At 41.6% G+C, this 16,178-nt stretch overlaps 1 protein-coding gene across 3 annotated transcripts in view; it reads right to left on the bottom strand.

Moving 5' to 3' along the window:
* PALLD (palladin, cytoskeletal associated protein) overlaps positions 1–16,178 on the bottom strand; it is a 641,289-nt gene that overhangs the window by 258,446 nt on the left and 366,665 nt on the right. For all 3 annotated transcript variants that reach the window (XM_053703808.1, XM_053703809.1, XM_053703810.1), the window contains one exon: positions 264–383. In XM_053703808.1, coding sequence (XP_053559783.1) covers positions 264–383 — 120 coding nt within the window. The remainder of the gene's footprint in view (positions 1–263; positions 384–16,178) is intronic.

Raw genomic sequence — 16,178 nt, 5'->3', positions numbered from 1 at the left:
TATTCTCTATCTGAATCATGAAACGAATATTTTTAATGTCCCTTTAATGTTGTTTTAGCATGGAGGAAATGGTGCATATACTTTAATAGGCTTCATTGATTTTGTTTATTTGGAGAAGTTTGCGTTGGTAGCTAGGGCAAAGATACTGTGCTGAAGGAAGCTGTGACATATGAAGCATTAAGATAAACAATGCTAGCTCGCATATCAGTGGCAGTGGCAAGAATCCAGTAGGAAAGGAATACTTTACATCCCAAGTGACCTACCAGAAACAACAGTGAGCTGAGCATTCGAGGTCACTGATCCATAGTCATTTTGTGCTGTACAAGTGAAGGTTCCCGCATCTTCTGGAAATGTCTCCGCTATCACAAGGGTACAGATCTCCTCTGGAAAAATATGAAGGAAACAAACCATCAATCAGACTGAAGCAAATGTTTCACCTTACTGTAATTCCATATTAGCTACGTCAATACTGCTTTAGTTTTTAGAAGTTATGCATTTTTGTCCACGCCATAATGAGTCAGTCCATTATTTGGTCTCATTCAGCTGTACAGATGAGATCTAAGATAAAAAAAAATGACAAATCGTATTTCTAATGCAAGTGAAAGATAACTAGTAAAATGTGCCCACCTGTGTTTTCCAGGCCTGAAACTAAACCTTTCTAACATTATGTTTGTTTTGTTTTTTTAAAGGTCAAACAATTTTTTTTGAATTTTCAAATTGAATAACAAAGAAAAACCATGAACAAAAGTAAAGTTAGGTGTAAAATAAGTAGTTACTTGTTTAGTATCTTAACTAATAGTACAGAACAAACAAGGCTTGATCAGGTGCAAGATACAATTGAGTGTGCAAAGCTTTTAAAGGGACAGTAAATACTTTGAGATTATAATATAAAATGCTTAATTATGCATAGTAAACAACTTTGCAGTATACTTTTATCATTTATTTTGCCCCTTTCTTTCATTTAAAGGGACAGTAAACTTTTTTATACTACAGTGGCGCAGCATGTGCGTAATTATTTACTTCATTAATGTCGTCATTTTATAAAAAATAAAGCTATAATTATTTTGATGGTCCACAAAAGTTCTTTTCTGATATCCACAAGGTATCCTTCTTGGCACAGCATTTTTTTTCTTTTAAACACAAACTAAACACATACATGGAACCCACAGTGTTGTTTTTTTAAGCAGTCAGCAGCTTTATGAAGCGCATGATTGCGCTACATCTTTTAAACACATACATGGAGCCTGTAGTGTTGTATTTTAAAGCTTTAAGGAGTGTGCTACATTGAAGTCAACACCAAAATTGAGTTGTGATTGAAGAACAAACTGCCGTGCCAGGAAGGAGGCCTTGGGGATATCAGAATAGAACTTTGCAGATTATCAAAATAAACACAGCTTTATTTTTTATAAGGTGAGGACAATGAAGTAAATAATTGGTGCACATACTGCACAATTGTAGTAAATAATTTGTGTTTACTGTCCCTTTAAGTGTAAAAATTATGGATTTCCCAGTCCTGAAAACTGAAAGAGAACATAGCAGACTTCTAAGGCTTAGCCTTGCCACATATCTGTCCCTAATTTGTAGTTTGTTGTTGTCTCTTTTCTGCTGAAGCCAAACAATGTAGATTTTGTTAACACAATGATATTGGCAAGCCGTGTCTACTCCAGACTCAAGTCTTGATTGGCTTCTCAAAATAAGGAAAATTGCGGGCGGACCGTTACCATCGAAAATCAAAAAAGCAGAGAACAAGGTTCCTTTGTTATAATACTTTTCATATTCTGTTATGTTAATGTTAATCTATTAGAAGGCTGCAGAAAATATTGTAATTATAACATGTCTACTGTCCCTTTAAGTGCAAATTAACATGTATGGTATACTTCTGTAAGACTGGCTGGAAAAGCATATGGGGCCAGAGTTGTAAGGCAAGAATGCTCTCCAAAAGAAAGCAAAAGACAAAATCTCAAAATAAAAGTTTCTACCGTGGAGAATTTAGCCTGCCGATCTCACACTAATGTATGCAATACCCATTTACCCTATTTTTTTAATGTAAAGCCTTCTGAATATTTCCAATAAGTTAGGTAAGTTGTTTCACACAATTAATCATAATTCTAAATACAGAGAGTTTATAACTGGAATTTCAAGGGGAGAATCATTTAAAGGAACAGTTTACCCAACATTTTTCTCCCCTTTAATTTGTTCCCATTGATCCATTTTACCTGCTGGAATGTATTCAATTGTTTACAAGTAGTTCCTTTGACCTTATTTCAACGTTTGAAATAGCTGATTTAGCCTGCGGTATCACCACCTATACTGAAAGTTTCTATACTTAAAGGGACAGTTCACCCAAAAATGTTCTCTCCTTTAAATTATTCGCAATGATCCATTTTACCTGCTAGAGAGTGTATTAAATTGTTTATAAGTATTTCCTTTACTCCTATTTCAGCATTTGAAATAGCTGATTTAGCCTGTGGTATAGCCACCTATACTGTTTCGATACTGGAGTATATGCTATTGACAAGCCTAAGTAAACACACCCAGCAGAAGAAGTTACACTCTCAGTGGGCTGCAGGATAGTTAAGTGATAAAATGATAATTTTCCATTGTTCTCTCTATGTATTGAGCTTTGGTGTTCTAGACAAATATAAGATAAGGAAGCAAGTGTGTGTACACAAAGTGATAATATAATGAGATCTGATATTACCTTTAAGTTCAACACATTGTAATAGGCTGTGGCTTCAAAGCACAAAACCAGCTACTTCATATACACAAATAAACCTGAAAATGCAATTTCTCAAATATTTTATACTCTGCAGCTGGTATAACAAGTCATTGACAATGCATTAATATAAAAACAATTTTACAGTGTACTGTCCCTTTAAATATAGGTTATTGACAAGTTTTTTTAACACAGCCAGCAGAAGACATTTTATTTCTATTTGCTTAAAAAAAGAGAGAATATTTGTCAGCATAAGGTGTTCCGATGTTAACTCCACACTCTCCTGCAAGATGCTATAGCTCATAGATTTTGTATTACTTTCTATGGGAAGGGGTTCAAAAAGACTCCTTGGTTAAGCTAGTATTTTAAGTGAATATTTTTTTCATATCAATCTGGTAAAGTATCATAATATCAATAGGTATTTATATAATTTCCTTCTTTCCCTGTTTGCTTTAAGGAGGATAATGCATTCTGCTCCCAAGCAGAACTTTACCTATGTGTTTAAATTCTTAGCCGGTAGTTAGGATTAGCAATGCAAGATTTAAATGCTCACATGAATTAGAGCATGTAGTTTTGCATCAGCATGTTCCTTTAAAGGTATACGAAGCCCACATTTTTCCTTTCCTGAATTTTAAACAATTCTCTAATTTACATCTATTATCAATTTTTTATTCATTCTCTTAGTATATTTGTTGAAAAGCAAGGACGTATGCTTAGGAGCCGGCCCATTTCTGGAGCACTATATGGCAGCAGTTTTGCAAGAATGTTATCCATTTGCAAGAGCACTAGATTGCAGCACTATTTCCTGTCATGTAGAGCTCCAGTCCTACCTAGGTATATCTTCAACAAAGAATATCATGGGAACAAAGCAAATTTGATAATATAAATAAATTGGAAACTTTGTTAAAATTATATGCTCTGTCTGAATCACAAAAGTAAATGTTTGGTTTTCATATCCTTTTAAATATGGGCAGACAATGAACAGTCCCATGCTATGCTGACTTACCAAAGAAGATGTTGCTTTGTGCATGAACTCTACACTGAATTCACTATCCTGGTTGGTGCAGCCAAGAACGCATACAAATATATAAAATATAAAAGGGAGTGTGGATAATGATGACCAGGGGGCGAAAGATACACAGATATGTGTTTTAACCAGTCCTGTTATGTGGCAAAGAAAAGTGCTACACAATGATCTCATTATTTAGAGGTTTAGATAATGTTTTTCACTTATTATTTTATTCACTATAAATAAAATCAGGATTTGTTCTGAAAGCCAAAGATTTCCTCTAGGAGTTCATACTACCGGTAGTTCAATAAAAGCTGTATAAATTCATCTGGGAAGCCCTTGGCTTCTGTCTTACATGCTACCGATTAACAAAAAAGCTAAAAATGGAAACCGCAGGTACATTTGTTTTAACAAGGAAATATCAAATAACTAAATGCAATAAAAATGTGTACACAATTACATAAAAACATTACTGCGATACATCACCATCCTGGGAAGCTGTATATTTCATTATTTTATTTCCCATATTTTATTTTTGGATTTTAATGACAAATGTTTTGGCTTCAAATTTGCTTTGAAAGCAGAAAATAAAAAATAAGTATGGTTCTTCAAATTATTTTATTAAATTTACATACGTGGCAGCCTCAAATAATAGCATGCACTATAAGCTTGGTGTTTATTTCCCCAGCTATTTTTTTTTTACATATATACAGATATATCTATCTATCTATCTATATCCTATTATATAAAAGGCCAAGTGTGTTTGTCCGAAGCTGTCATGCGCAGTAGAAACTGTGCGAGGACAAACACACCTGGCCTTCAAGAAGACTGACCTGGCTGGCATCTGGGACGACCGTGTGTGATGGGGCGGAGCAGGGCGTTGCGTGGGTGGGGCGGATGTCAGAGAGGGAGAGAGAGCTCAAAAAAAGAGGGGGAATGGGATAGAGAGAGAGAGATAAAAAAAAGAGCGGTGATAGAGGGAGCAAAAGAGGGGGGATAGAGAGAGACAGCAAAGAGATAGGGGGAGGGAGAGCAAAAGAAAGGGGAGAGAGCAAAAGAGGGGAGACAGAGAGAGCAAAAGAGAGACAGCAAAAGAGAGGGAGGAGAAAGGGGAGAGAGAGCAAAAGAGAGGGGAGAGAGAGCGAAAGAGGGGAGAGAAAGAGAGCGCAAGAGAGGGGGGGAGAGAGGGAGCATAAGAGATGGGAGAGAGAGAGCAAAAGAGAGGGGGAGAGAGACATCAAAAGAGAGGGGGGAGAGAGAGCAAAAGAGAGGGGGGAGAGAGAGAGCAAAAGAGGGGGGGAGAGAGAGAGAGCAAAAGAGAGTGGGGAGAAGGAGAGAGAGCAAAAGAGGGGGGATAGAGAGAGCAAAAGACAGGGAGAGAGACAGCAAAAGAGAGGGAGGAGAACAAAAGAAAGGGAGAGAGAGAGAGAGCAAATGAAAGGGAGAGAGCAAAAGAGAGGGGAGAGAGAGAGAGCAAAAAAGAGGGAGAAAGAGAGCAAAAGAGAGGGGGAGAGAGAGAGCAAAAGAGATGGGAGAGAGAGAGTAAAATTTATCATCAAGCATTACATTACTTGCACAACTAGCCACATAATCTACCTACTCAATTGTTGCTGTGGCCAGTTTATGTAGGTAAAACTATGGACAATGCGAGACTACGGATGGTGAATCATAGGTCAGTAATTAGGACGGCATTGGACAAAGGAACGACTGATCAGTGGCAAGACATTTCCTGATGGCTAAACACAAGGTATATATTTTCACATTTTTAAGAAGTATTTTTTTGGAATGAACTATTTGAATGACTAAGAGAATACTTCCGAATGACAGATGAAGGGTGAGTGCCAACTTTTGAGCTGGAAACAGAGAGGCAGAAAGTGGAAAAACATAAATTATGCTTACCTGATAATTTTCTTTTCTTCTGATGGAAAGTGTCCACAGCTACATTCATTACTTTTGGGAAATAAGAACCTGGGCACCAGGAGGAGGCAAAGACACCCCAGCCAAAGGCTTAAATACTCCTTCCAGTCAATCTGCCGAGGAACAAGGAACAGTAGAAGAAATATCAGGGTGAAAAGTGCCAGAAGAATAAAATAAGGATGCCCCACATAAAAAATTACGAGTGGGGAGCTGTGGACTCTTTCCATCAGAAGAAAAGAAAATTATAAGGTAAGCATAATTTATGTTTTTCTTCGTAAATGGAAAAAGTCCACAGCTACATTTATTACTTTTGGAAAAACAATACCCAAGCTATAGAGGACACTGAATGCCAAGATGGGAGGGTACAATAGGCAGCCTATTCTGAGGGCACCAAGCCTGAAACCACTGCCCACAAAAAACCCAGCTTCGTCCGAAGCCAAGAAAACTTTAAAAGGAAAATGCCTCAAAGACACTGACCCGCAGGTAGTCCAGAGCCTAGCTAGAGACCGCAAAATCAGACTCAACTAAGCCAACAGTCCTCCAGGAGACACTGTCGCCCAACAGTCAGTCCCTCACCATTCACCCCTCACTAAAGAAGGGAACACCAGCCTAAACTCCCAAAGGGATAGGGCCAGGAGAACCGAAGGAAAAAAACGAAAGGTCACAAATCCATAAATGAAAACCCCCCAGAGCAAGCCCATCTCACAAGGGCCCACATGGGTCCCGACAGACAGGGGGAGACTACGCCTAGACCAGGATAAACCGGAGGTATTGGACCGGGCATAGGAACAGAGAAACCTTTCTCTCAAACGTTGTGCAAAAACATCAAAAGACAACAGAACACGGAGTCCTCACATCATCTGAACTTGTTACTATTATTACTATTATAATTTTGTTAATATTATTACTACTATAATTCTGCTACAAAAAAACATGTAACAGACCCAGACTAAAAACCCTGAGTCAAGAACACGTTGCCATCCTCAGGATGACGCAGAGAATACTTGCTAAGAGCAAAAGCGGCCAGCAAAAGGAGATTGCAAAAGACAACTCCCAGACAGAGGGCACACTCTAGGCAATCCAAGCCACCAGACCTACCCACAGGTCTTCCAAAAAAAAGGGGAATCATAACCTCCACGAGGTCCCCCAAGAAAGAGAAGTAACACCTAGAACCCGAGGTAGAGCAATCCCAGACCCTCTGCTTGTAAGCTTAGGGAGCTAGGTATAGCTACTACGCCCACCTAGATCCTCGAGATGACAATGTCTCTCAGAACCCACTCCCAGCCGGGCCAGCCCCAGCAACAGCAGGTATGAAACAGGGGAACAGAAGAACCCCAAAACCAGCTCAAAGACGAGCGGAAGAATGGCCACAGCCAATCCAACAGAGCACGGGTGCAACCCGACTCCTTAAAACAGACAACAGGACCGTAGACACAAAGGATCTAGCAAAAAGGTCCAACTTAGTCTTGACACAGAGCCAGCCAGACTCCAAATGGAACGTAACAACCCAGAGAGAATATCCCTCTAAGCTAGGTCCCAACTCACAGGTCCCATCTCCTGATCCAGGAGAAGCCTTAAGAAAGGACCACATCTCCATAAAAAGGAGACTAAGCTCTCACCCAAGAAGGGGAAAGGGCTAAAAGGCAGCACCTACCACAAGCCACGAAGCCACGGGCTAAAGGAGAGATCAATCCCCAACTCAAAAGCCCTGTTGAAGTGATTCCCCTAAAAAACTAGCCTGGTAACACGCAACCAATGTGCAATAGTAGCAGCAGTGACACTGCAAGTCCATTCACCTGCAGAACAGTGAATTTAATGGATACTACAGCAAGCTGACTAAGGGAAACCACCTAAGGTGCAAAACAAGCTCAATGAGCAACGGCACTCCGAAAACCTGGCCAACCAAGACCAGGTCAAGTAATCCGAGTAAAAGGACATAGCCCAAGTTTCCAGGAACTGGGGAACCCCGAACCAACCCTTGAGCCTAAGGTCCGGTAACAACCTACAACGGGATCCACAAGGGAAAATGCTGAGTGAAACTCAGCAACTAGAAGCCACAGGGAGAACAGGTACAAACCCACAATTGTTTAAACAAACAATACCCGCAAATTTAAAACCCCAGACCACAGGGGATACTAATGCAATATCCAGATTAACCCGGATAACGAGAAAAACTCGCAAGTCCCGACCTAAGGAAGAGACCACCCATTGCCGAAGTCCCACTCTCCAAAGGAGCTAAGGCGGTAAAAGTCATACAACGACACTAGAACTTTTAGACTCACCAACAGCCTCAGGACAAGAAGGCAAGGGGATACCTCGAGGTCAAAACCAGTCGAGCAAAGGCTGGTCTCCACATCACCTCCATACAAGCGGATGATCACAGGGAAAAAGGGGCGCGAACCAACCCCAGTTCCGGGAGGAACCCCAAGCAAGCCCAAGGAGACCACGCCCAGTGTCCCTAACAGGGAACAAACATCTCCCAGGCCCCTAAAAGGAGACCTATCATGGAGACCTCAGAGGGAGACCAAAAGGTTTCAGAAAGACAGCTAGACAGTACACAGTCGATGTGCAATAGATGCAGCTGGTTACATTTTGCAAACCATCCGCTGCAAGGCAGCTGAACTATCCTTCAAACTACTAGCTGCTGAGGACCAAGTCCAAAAGGACAATCCCCGAGCCTCAAAAGAAAAAGGCCAAACGGCTCACTCGGCGGTAAGAAGGCGCTAAGCCCTCCAACTCTCCACCACATGTGGGAGGAACTCTAGGGTTCGACAATACCAGATGCAAGAGAGAGTGACACAGCAGAAACTCCACTAACCCAGTCATCCAAATTGAAGCCTATAAGGACTGAGACAATCCTCCCTGCCTTGCACACCCACCTCTAGAATGCTTAGTTGAATGTAAAACAAATGATAACATGAGCACTCGGTGCCTCGACCAGACCAGCCAATCAGAACGGCGCCACGTGTCTGAACAGCCACAAGACAGAATTGAACCCAACAGGACCAGCCTGCAACCCGGGTCCTAACCGTCAAGCTGCATAAATCCTCCGTCAGAGGGGAAGAAGGGAAACAGACAAACATAGGACTAACATGTCCCTAAAAACACTTCCGCAGAAGTAACATAGAGTATCGATCCTAGTTTAAGATTCCCGAAGGAAAATAATAAACAAATTAAAAGATATCCTAATTGGATAAAAATAAAATTTAGGGCAACCCATAGGTTAATGCCCAATAAGAAAACAGGCCTACTGCAGGACCAGCCAAACGGAGACCTAATCTTCCAAAAAACTGTGAAGGATCTCAAAAAAGAACAGTCAGGAGATTACATCATCCCCACATGTCTAATGAGGTGCACCATACGAAACAGACTGAAAATTCCTTTATCCGAGAAGGATAGGATAATTTAATAACTGAAAAACATGTCTGAGTAAGACACGAAGGCGTGCCACTCTGTAACTAAAGGCACAGCACTCAGGGACAGTTACACCAGCAGGGAACTGTACAGGCCCTCCCCAAGGCGGTAGACCCGGACAATAGGGCATGAGCACAATCGCGCATAAACCTCTGGACTCTGCAGACGAATAATCGCCAAAAATATGTGGAAGCGAAAACGTGTTGCAACCCCCGGGGAGAACAAGCCACCCTGCGTGGAGGAATAATCATAATCTGGGTTACCCGCATGTGTAGAAGTATGGAGTGGTAGGGGACTCGCCTCTTGGAGGACAGGACCCCCAGAGGCGGATGGCTTAGCTGACCTTTGATTCCCCAAGCCCAAGGAACCAGGTGATCTAATACGGCACACCGAACATAACTGATTGACATGTGTCAACGAGGCCAATGTGGATTCTTCCCCAGACGAAGAATCTGAAATTAGAACAGTCTCAGTATCAGAATCCTCCATAAAGGAGTCTGAAATTTGAACAGTCTCAGCATCAAAATCCTCCATAACTGGATAGAAAATATGCCAATATGGACTAAAACAAAACGGCACCTGACACCCACAATGGCTGGGGCACTCACCACCTCCTATGAACCAGACCCCTGCGAACTAGAATTTCTCTGTCGCTACACGGTCAGGAATGTGGAAATGGAGGACGGAACGTAATCACACCCGGCCAGAAGGTAAACCGTATAGTCCAAAAGAAGCGCACCCAACCATAAGGTTGTGTCACTTCCAAAGGCCTTTATGTTCCAAGCCATGAGCCCATTTAACACTACACATAAGCAGATTGAATTACATAACAAACATGATTAAGCCCCATTGATCAATAACCCCCCTCAGGAGATATTAACCTTTGATTCCAAAATACTAAAAGGAAATTCACTGAGACCCTTATGTTAAGTTAGTCACGCAAGGTGGTAGCCTCTCGGGAAAACATCTGTGGTACAGTACTTTCACGAAAGAAAATGAAACAATCTTAACGGAATCTGCGCAGTGGAACAGAAACACGGCCCTTCAAGTGTGATGGATAGTAGCATCGCCTCCGCCATGGACTTGAGAGAATGAAGCAGACAAAGGAGCGAAGTTCGACAACACCGATTGCTTGAGGAGCTGTTAACATGATTCGGGATGGTTTTGCAGAAAGACTCTTCCTGCATCTCCGGTCTCTAACTTTCATCCAAGTCCTCACTGAGAGACTGACAGGATTACTTAAAACTCCTGTCCTATGTCGAAGAGTACTACCCTCCATAAGAGACAAATTAAATTCTGACACTTCACTGCCAACCTCCTGGGAAGAAAGGCAAAGAATCACTGGGGGATGAGGGGAGTGGGAGGAGTATTTAATGAATTTGGCATCAGCAAGGCCACTCTCAAAGGGAAATCATCAAACAAACTGGAAACTCAATATTCAAGCTGTTATAAAGAAATTTGAAGAATTAGGAGAGGTCAAGGACAAAATAGGAAATCTCAGTTTCTTCTTCTTCGAGACCAGAAGATGTCCAGCAAGGACCATGCTCAGCATCTGGCAACTTCATTGGGATGCCAAGTTGACCCTTCTACACTCTGAAAAAAGCTTGACCAGGAATGGTCTTTGTGGAAGGGCAGCAGCCAAGGAACCACTTTTTCGGAAAGGGAAACAGGGTGAAAAGACTAAGATATGCTAAAAGCTCATAAAGATTGAAATGAAGATCAGTAGAAAAGAGTATTATGGAGTGACAAATCCAAGTTTGAAATTTTTGGGTCTAATTGTCGAAAATATGTGAGAAGAAGAGTTAGAGAGAGATGGAAGAATGAGTGCTTGCGGCCTTCAGTGAAACATGATGGAGGGTCTGTCCTGGTTTGGGGCTGCATTTCTGCCAGTGGTGTTGGTAATATTGTCCAAATTGATAGGATCATGAATGCTTAAAAGTACAGACAGGTTTAAAATCATGATGTTCCTTCTGGAAAGCACCTGATTGGCAATGGTTTTATTTTTCTGTATGATAACAATCACAAGCACACTGCTAATGCAGTGGAATCATATTTGGAGAGAAAAACAGCTGATAAAATCCAGACCTGAATATTATAGAGGCAGTTTGGGATCACTTGGAAAGAGAAATATACAGACAACCTAAATCTAAAGAAGAACTCTGGGAGTGCTGAAAGAAGCCAATATAATATACAGTGGCGGCTCTAGACTTTGTGAGGCCTTAGGCGAAACCCGAATACGAGGCCTCATCAAACGCACACATATATACTAAAATGCATAGTCATTTACCCACGCATGTACACTTATATACACAGTAATTTACCCATACATGCACACACTTACATTCAGTCATTAACCCATGCTTGCAGAGTCATTTATCCATGCATGCAGTCATTTACCCAGACATGTGCACACTCAAATACACACTTATTGACCCATATATGTACATATTCACATACAATTATTTACCATGCATGCAGTCATTTACCAATGCATACAGACATTCATATATACAATCATTTACCCATACCTGCACACACTCATATACACAGTCATTTAGCCATGTATTCCCACACTCATATATGCATTTACCCATGGATGCAGACATTCATATAAACAGTCATTTACCCATACTTGCACACACTCATATACACACACAAAGGAGACTGCCATTCAAAAATACACACACACACACATATACTGTATATATATATATATATATATATATATATATATATACCCATAAAGGAAAATATATATATAACACGGGTTTACGGGTTTAAGAAGTGAGAACTTTGGGGATTAAAAAATAGCAGTGGATTTCTCCAACATAGGTGTGTCCGGTCCACGGCGTCATCCTTACTTGTGGGATATTCTCCTCCCCAACAGGAAATGGCAAAGAGTCCCAGCAAAGCTGGTCACATGATCCCTCCTAGGCTCCGCCTACCCCAGTCATTCTCTTTGCCGTTGCACAGGCAACATCTCCACGGAGATGGTTAAGAGTTTTTTGGTGTTTAAATGTAGTTTTTATTCTTCAATCAAGTGTTTGTTATTTTAAAATAGTGCTGGTATGTACTATTTACCCTGAAACAGAAAAAAGATGAAGATTTCTGTTTGTAAGAGGAAGATGATTTTAGCAGACGTTACTAAAATCGATTGCTGTTTCCACACAGGACTGTTGAGATGAAGTAACTTCAGTTGGGGGAAACAGTTGGCAGACTTTTCTGCTTAAGGTATGACTGGCCATATTTCTAACAAGACTATGTAATGCTGGAAGGCTGTCATTTCCCCTTATGGGGACCGGTAAGCCATTTTCTTAGTTAAATAAAAGAATAAAGGGCTTCATAAGGGCTTAAAAAACTGGTAGACATTTTTCTGGGCTAAAACGATTGCTTTGCTAAGCATATTTTGCAGATTCTAACTTTTAATGGTTATTATAATCTTGGGATTGTTTAGAAAAACGGCAGGCACTGTGTTGGACACCTTTTTCAGATGGGGGTCTTTTCTAGTTATAGACAGAGCCTCATTTTCGCGCCACTAATGCGCAGTTGTTTTTGGAGAGCAAGGCATGCAGATGCATGTGTGAGGAGCTAAGAATCACTGAAAAAGCTTATAGAAGGCATCATTTGGTATCGTATTCCCCTCTGGGCTTGGTTGGGTTTCAGCAAAGCATATAGCTGGGACTGTATAGGGGTTAAATGTAAACGTTAATTTAAGGGTTAAAGCTCTGAAATTTGGTGTGCAATACTTTTAAGGCTTTAAGACACTGTGGTGAAATTTTGGTGAATTTTGAACAATTCCTTCATACTTTTTCACATATTCAGTAATAAAGTGTTTTCAGTTTGAAATTTAAAGTGACAGTAACGGTTTTATTTTAAAACGTTTTTTGTGCTTTGTTGACAAGTTTAAGCCTGTTTAACATGTCTGTACCATCAGATAAGCTATGTTCTATATGTATGAAAGCCAAGGTGTCTCCCCATTTAAATTTATGTGATAATTGTGCCATAGTGTCCAAACAAAGTAGGGACAACAATGCCACAGATAATGATATTGCCCAAGATGATTCCTCAAATGAGGGGAGTAAACATGATACTACACCATCCCCTTCTGTGTCTACACCAGTTTTGCCCACACAAGAGGCCCCTAGTACATCTAGTGCGCCAATTCTTATTACCATGCAACAATTAACGGCTGTAATGGATAACTCTATAGCAAACATTTTATCCAAAATGCCTACTTATCAGAGAAAGCGCGATTGCTCTGTTTTAAACACTGAAGAGCAAGAGGACGCTGATGATAACTGTTCTGACATACCCTCACACCAATCTGAAGGGGCCAGGAGGGAGGTTTTGTCTGAGGGAGAAATTTCAGATTCAGGAAAAATTTCTCAACAAGCTGAACCTGATGTTGTGACATTTAAATTTAAATTAGAACATCTCCGCGCACTGCTTAAGGAGGTATTATCTACTCTGGATGATTGTGACAATTTGGTCATTCCAGAGAAATTATGTAAGATGGACAAGTTCCTAGAGGTTCCGGTGCCCCCCGACGCTTTTCCTATACCCAAGCGGGTGGCGGACATAGTAAATAAAGAGTGGGAAAGGCCCGGCATACCTTTTGTCCCCCCCCCTATATTTAAGAAATTATTTCCTATAGTCGACCCCAGAAAGGACTTATGGCAGACAGTCCCCAAGGTCGAGGGGGCGGTTTCTACTCTAAACAAACGCACTACTATTCCTATCGAAGATAGTTGTGCTTTCAAAGATCCTATGGATAAAAAATTAGAGGGTTTGCTTAAAAAGATTTTTGTTCAGCAAGGTTACCTTCTACAACCAATTTCATGCATTGTTCCTGTCACTACGGCAGCGTGTTTCTGGTTCGAGGAACTAGAAAAGTCGCTCAATAAAGAATCTTCGTATGAGGAGGTTATGGACAGAGTTCAAGCACTTAAATTGGCTAACTCTTTTATTTTAGATGCTGCTTTGCAATTAGCTAGATTAGCGGCGAAAAATTCAGGGTTTGCTATCGTGGCGCGCAGAGCGCTTTGGCTAAAGTCTTGGACAGCGGATGTGTCTTCCAAGACAAAATTGCTTAACATCCCTTTCAAGGGTAAAACATTATTTGGACCTGATTTGAAAGAGATTATTTCAGACATCACCGGGGGAAAGGGCCACGCCCTCCCACAGGATAGGTCTTTTAAGGCTAAAAATAAGCCTAATTTTCGTCCCTTTCGCAGAAACGGACCAGCCTCTAAGCAAGAGGGTAATACTTCACAACCCAAACCAGCCTGGAGACCAATGCAAGGCTGGAACAAGGGTAAGCAGGCCAAGAAGCCTACCACTGCTACCAAAACAGCATGAAGGGATGGCCCCCGAAATAGTTTCTCAAGGTTATCTCCTGGAATTCAAGGAACTACCCCCAAGGGGAAGGTTCCACAGGTCTCAATTATCTTCAAACCAAATAAAAAGACAGGCATTCTTACATTGTGTAGAAGACCTGTTAAAGATGGGAGTGATTCATCCAGTTCCAATAAGAGAACAAGGGATGGGTTTTTATTCCAACCTGTTCATAGTTCCCAAAAAAGAGGGAACATTCAGACCAATTTTGGATCTCAAGATCCTAAACAAATTTCTCAAGGTTCCATCGTTCAAAATGGAAACTATTCGAACGATCCTACCTACTATCCAGGAAAATCAATTTATGACTACCGTGGATTTAAAGGATGCGTACCTACATATTCCTATCCACAAGGAACATCATCAGTTCCTAAGGTTCGCTTTTCTGGACAAGCATTACCAGTTTGTGGCACTTCCATTCGGATTAGCCACTGCTCCAAGGATTTTCACAAAGGTACTAGGGTCCCTTCTAGCGGTTCTAAGACCAAGGGGCATTGCAGTAGTACCTTACTTGGACGACATCCTGATTCAAGCGTCGTCTCTGTCAAAAGCAAAGGCTCATACGGACATCGTCCTAGCCTTTCTCAGATCTCACGGATGGAAGGTGAACAAAGAAAAAAGTTCTCTGTCCCCGTCAACAAGAGTTCCCTTCTTGGGAACGATAATAGATTCCTTAGAAATGAGGATTTTCCTGACAGAGGTCAGAAAATCAAAAATTCTAAGCTCTTGTCAAGTACTTCATTCTGTTCTTCGTCCTTCCATAGCGCAGTGCATGGAAGTAATAGGATTGATGGTTGCAGCAATGGACATAGTTCCTTTTGCACAAATTCATCTAAGACCATTACAACTGTGCATGCTCAAACAGTGGAATGGGGATTATACAGACTTGTCTCCGACGATTCAAGTAGATCAAAAGACCAGAGATTCACTCCGTTGGTGGCTGACCCTGGACAATCTGTCACAGGGAATGAGCTTCCGCAGACCAGAGTGGGTCATTGTCACGACCGACGACAGCCTGGTGGGCTGGGGTGCGGTCTGGGAACCCCTGAAAGCTCAGGGTCTATGGTCTCGGGAAGAATCTCTTCTCCCGATAAACATTCTGGAACTGAGAGCGATATTCAATGCTCTCAAAGCTTGGCCTCAACTAGCAAAGGCCAAATTCATAAGGTTTCAATCAGACAACATGACGACTGTTGCATATATCAATCATCAGGGGGGAACAAGGAGTTCCCTGGCGATGGAAGAAGTGACCAAAATAATTCAATGGGCGGAGGATCACTCCTGCCACTTGTCTGCAATCCACATCCCAGGAGTGGAAAATTGGGAAGCGGATTTTCTGAGTCGTCAGACATTCCATCCGGGGGAGTGGGAACTCCATCCGGAAATCTTTGCCCAAATAACTCAATTATGGGGCATTCCAGACATGGATCTGATGGCGTCTCGTCAGAACTTCAAGGTTCCTTGCTACGGGTCCAGATCCAGGGATCCCAAGGCGACTCTAGTAGATGCACTAGTAGCACCTTGGACCTTCAGCCTAGCTTATGTATTCCCACCGTTTCCTCTCATTCCCAGGCTGGTAGCCAGGATCAATCAGGAGAGGGCTTCGGTAATCTTGATAGCTCCTGCGTGGCCACGCAGGACTTGGTATGCAGACCTGGTGAATATGTCATCGGCTCCACCATGGAAGCTACCTTTGAGACAGGACCTTCTTGTTCAAGGTCCATTCGA

The sequence above is a fragment of the Bombina bombina genome, chromosome 2, assembly GCF_027579735.1.
Source record: "Bombina bombina isolate aBomBom1 chromosome 2, aBomBom1.pri, whole genome shotgun sequence".
NCBI classification, from domain to species: Eukaryota; Metazoa; Chordata; class Amphibia; order Anura; family Bombinatoridae; genus Bombina; species Bombina bombina.
The sequence above is the reverse complement of the archived record's forward strand: the minus strand, read 5'-3'. Positions and strand labels throughout refer to the sequence as shown.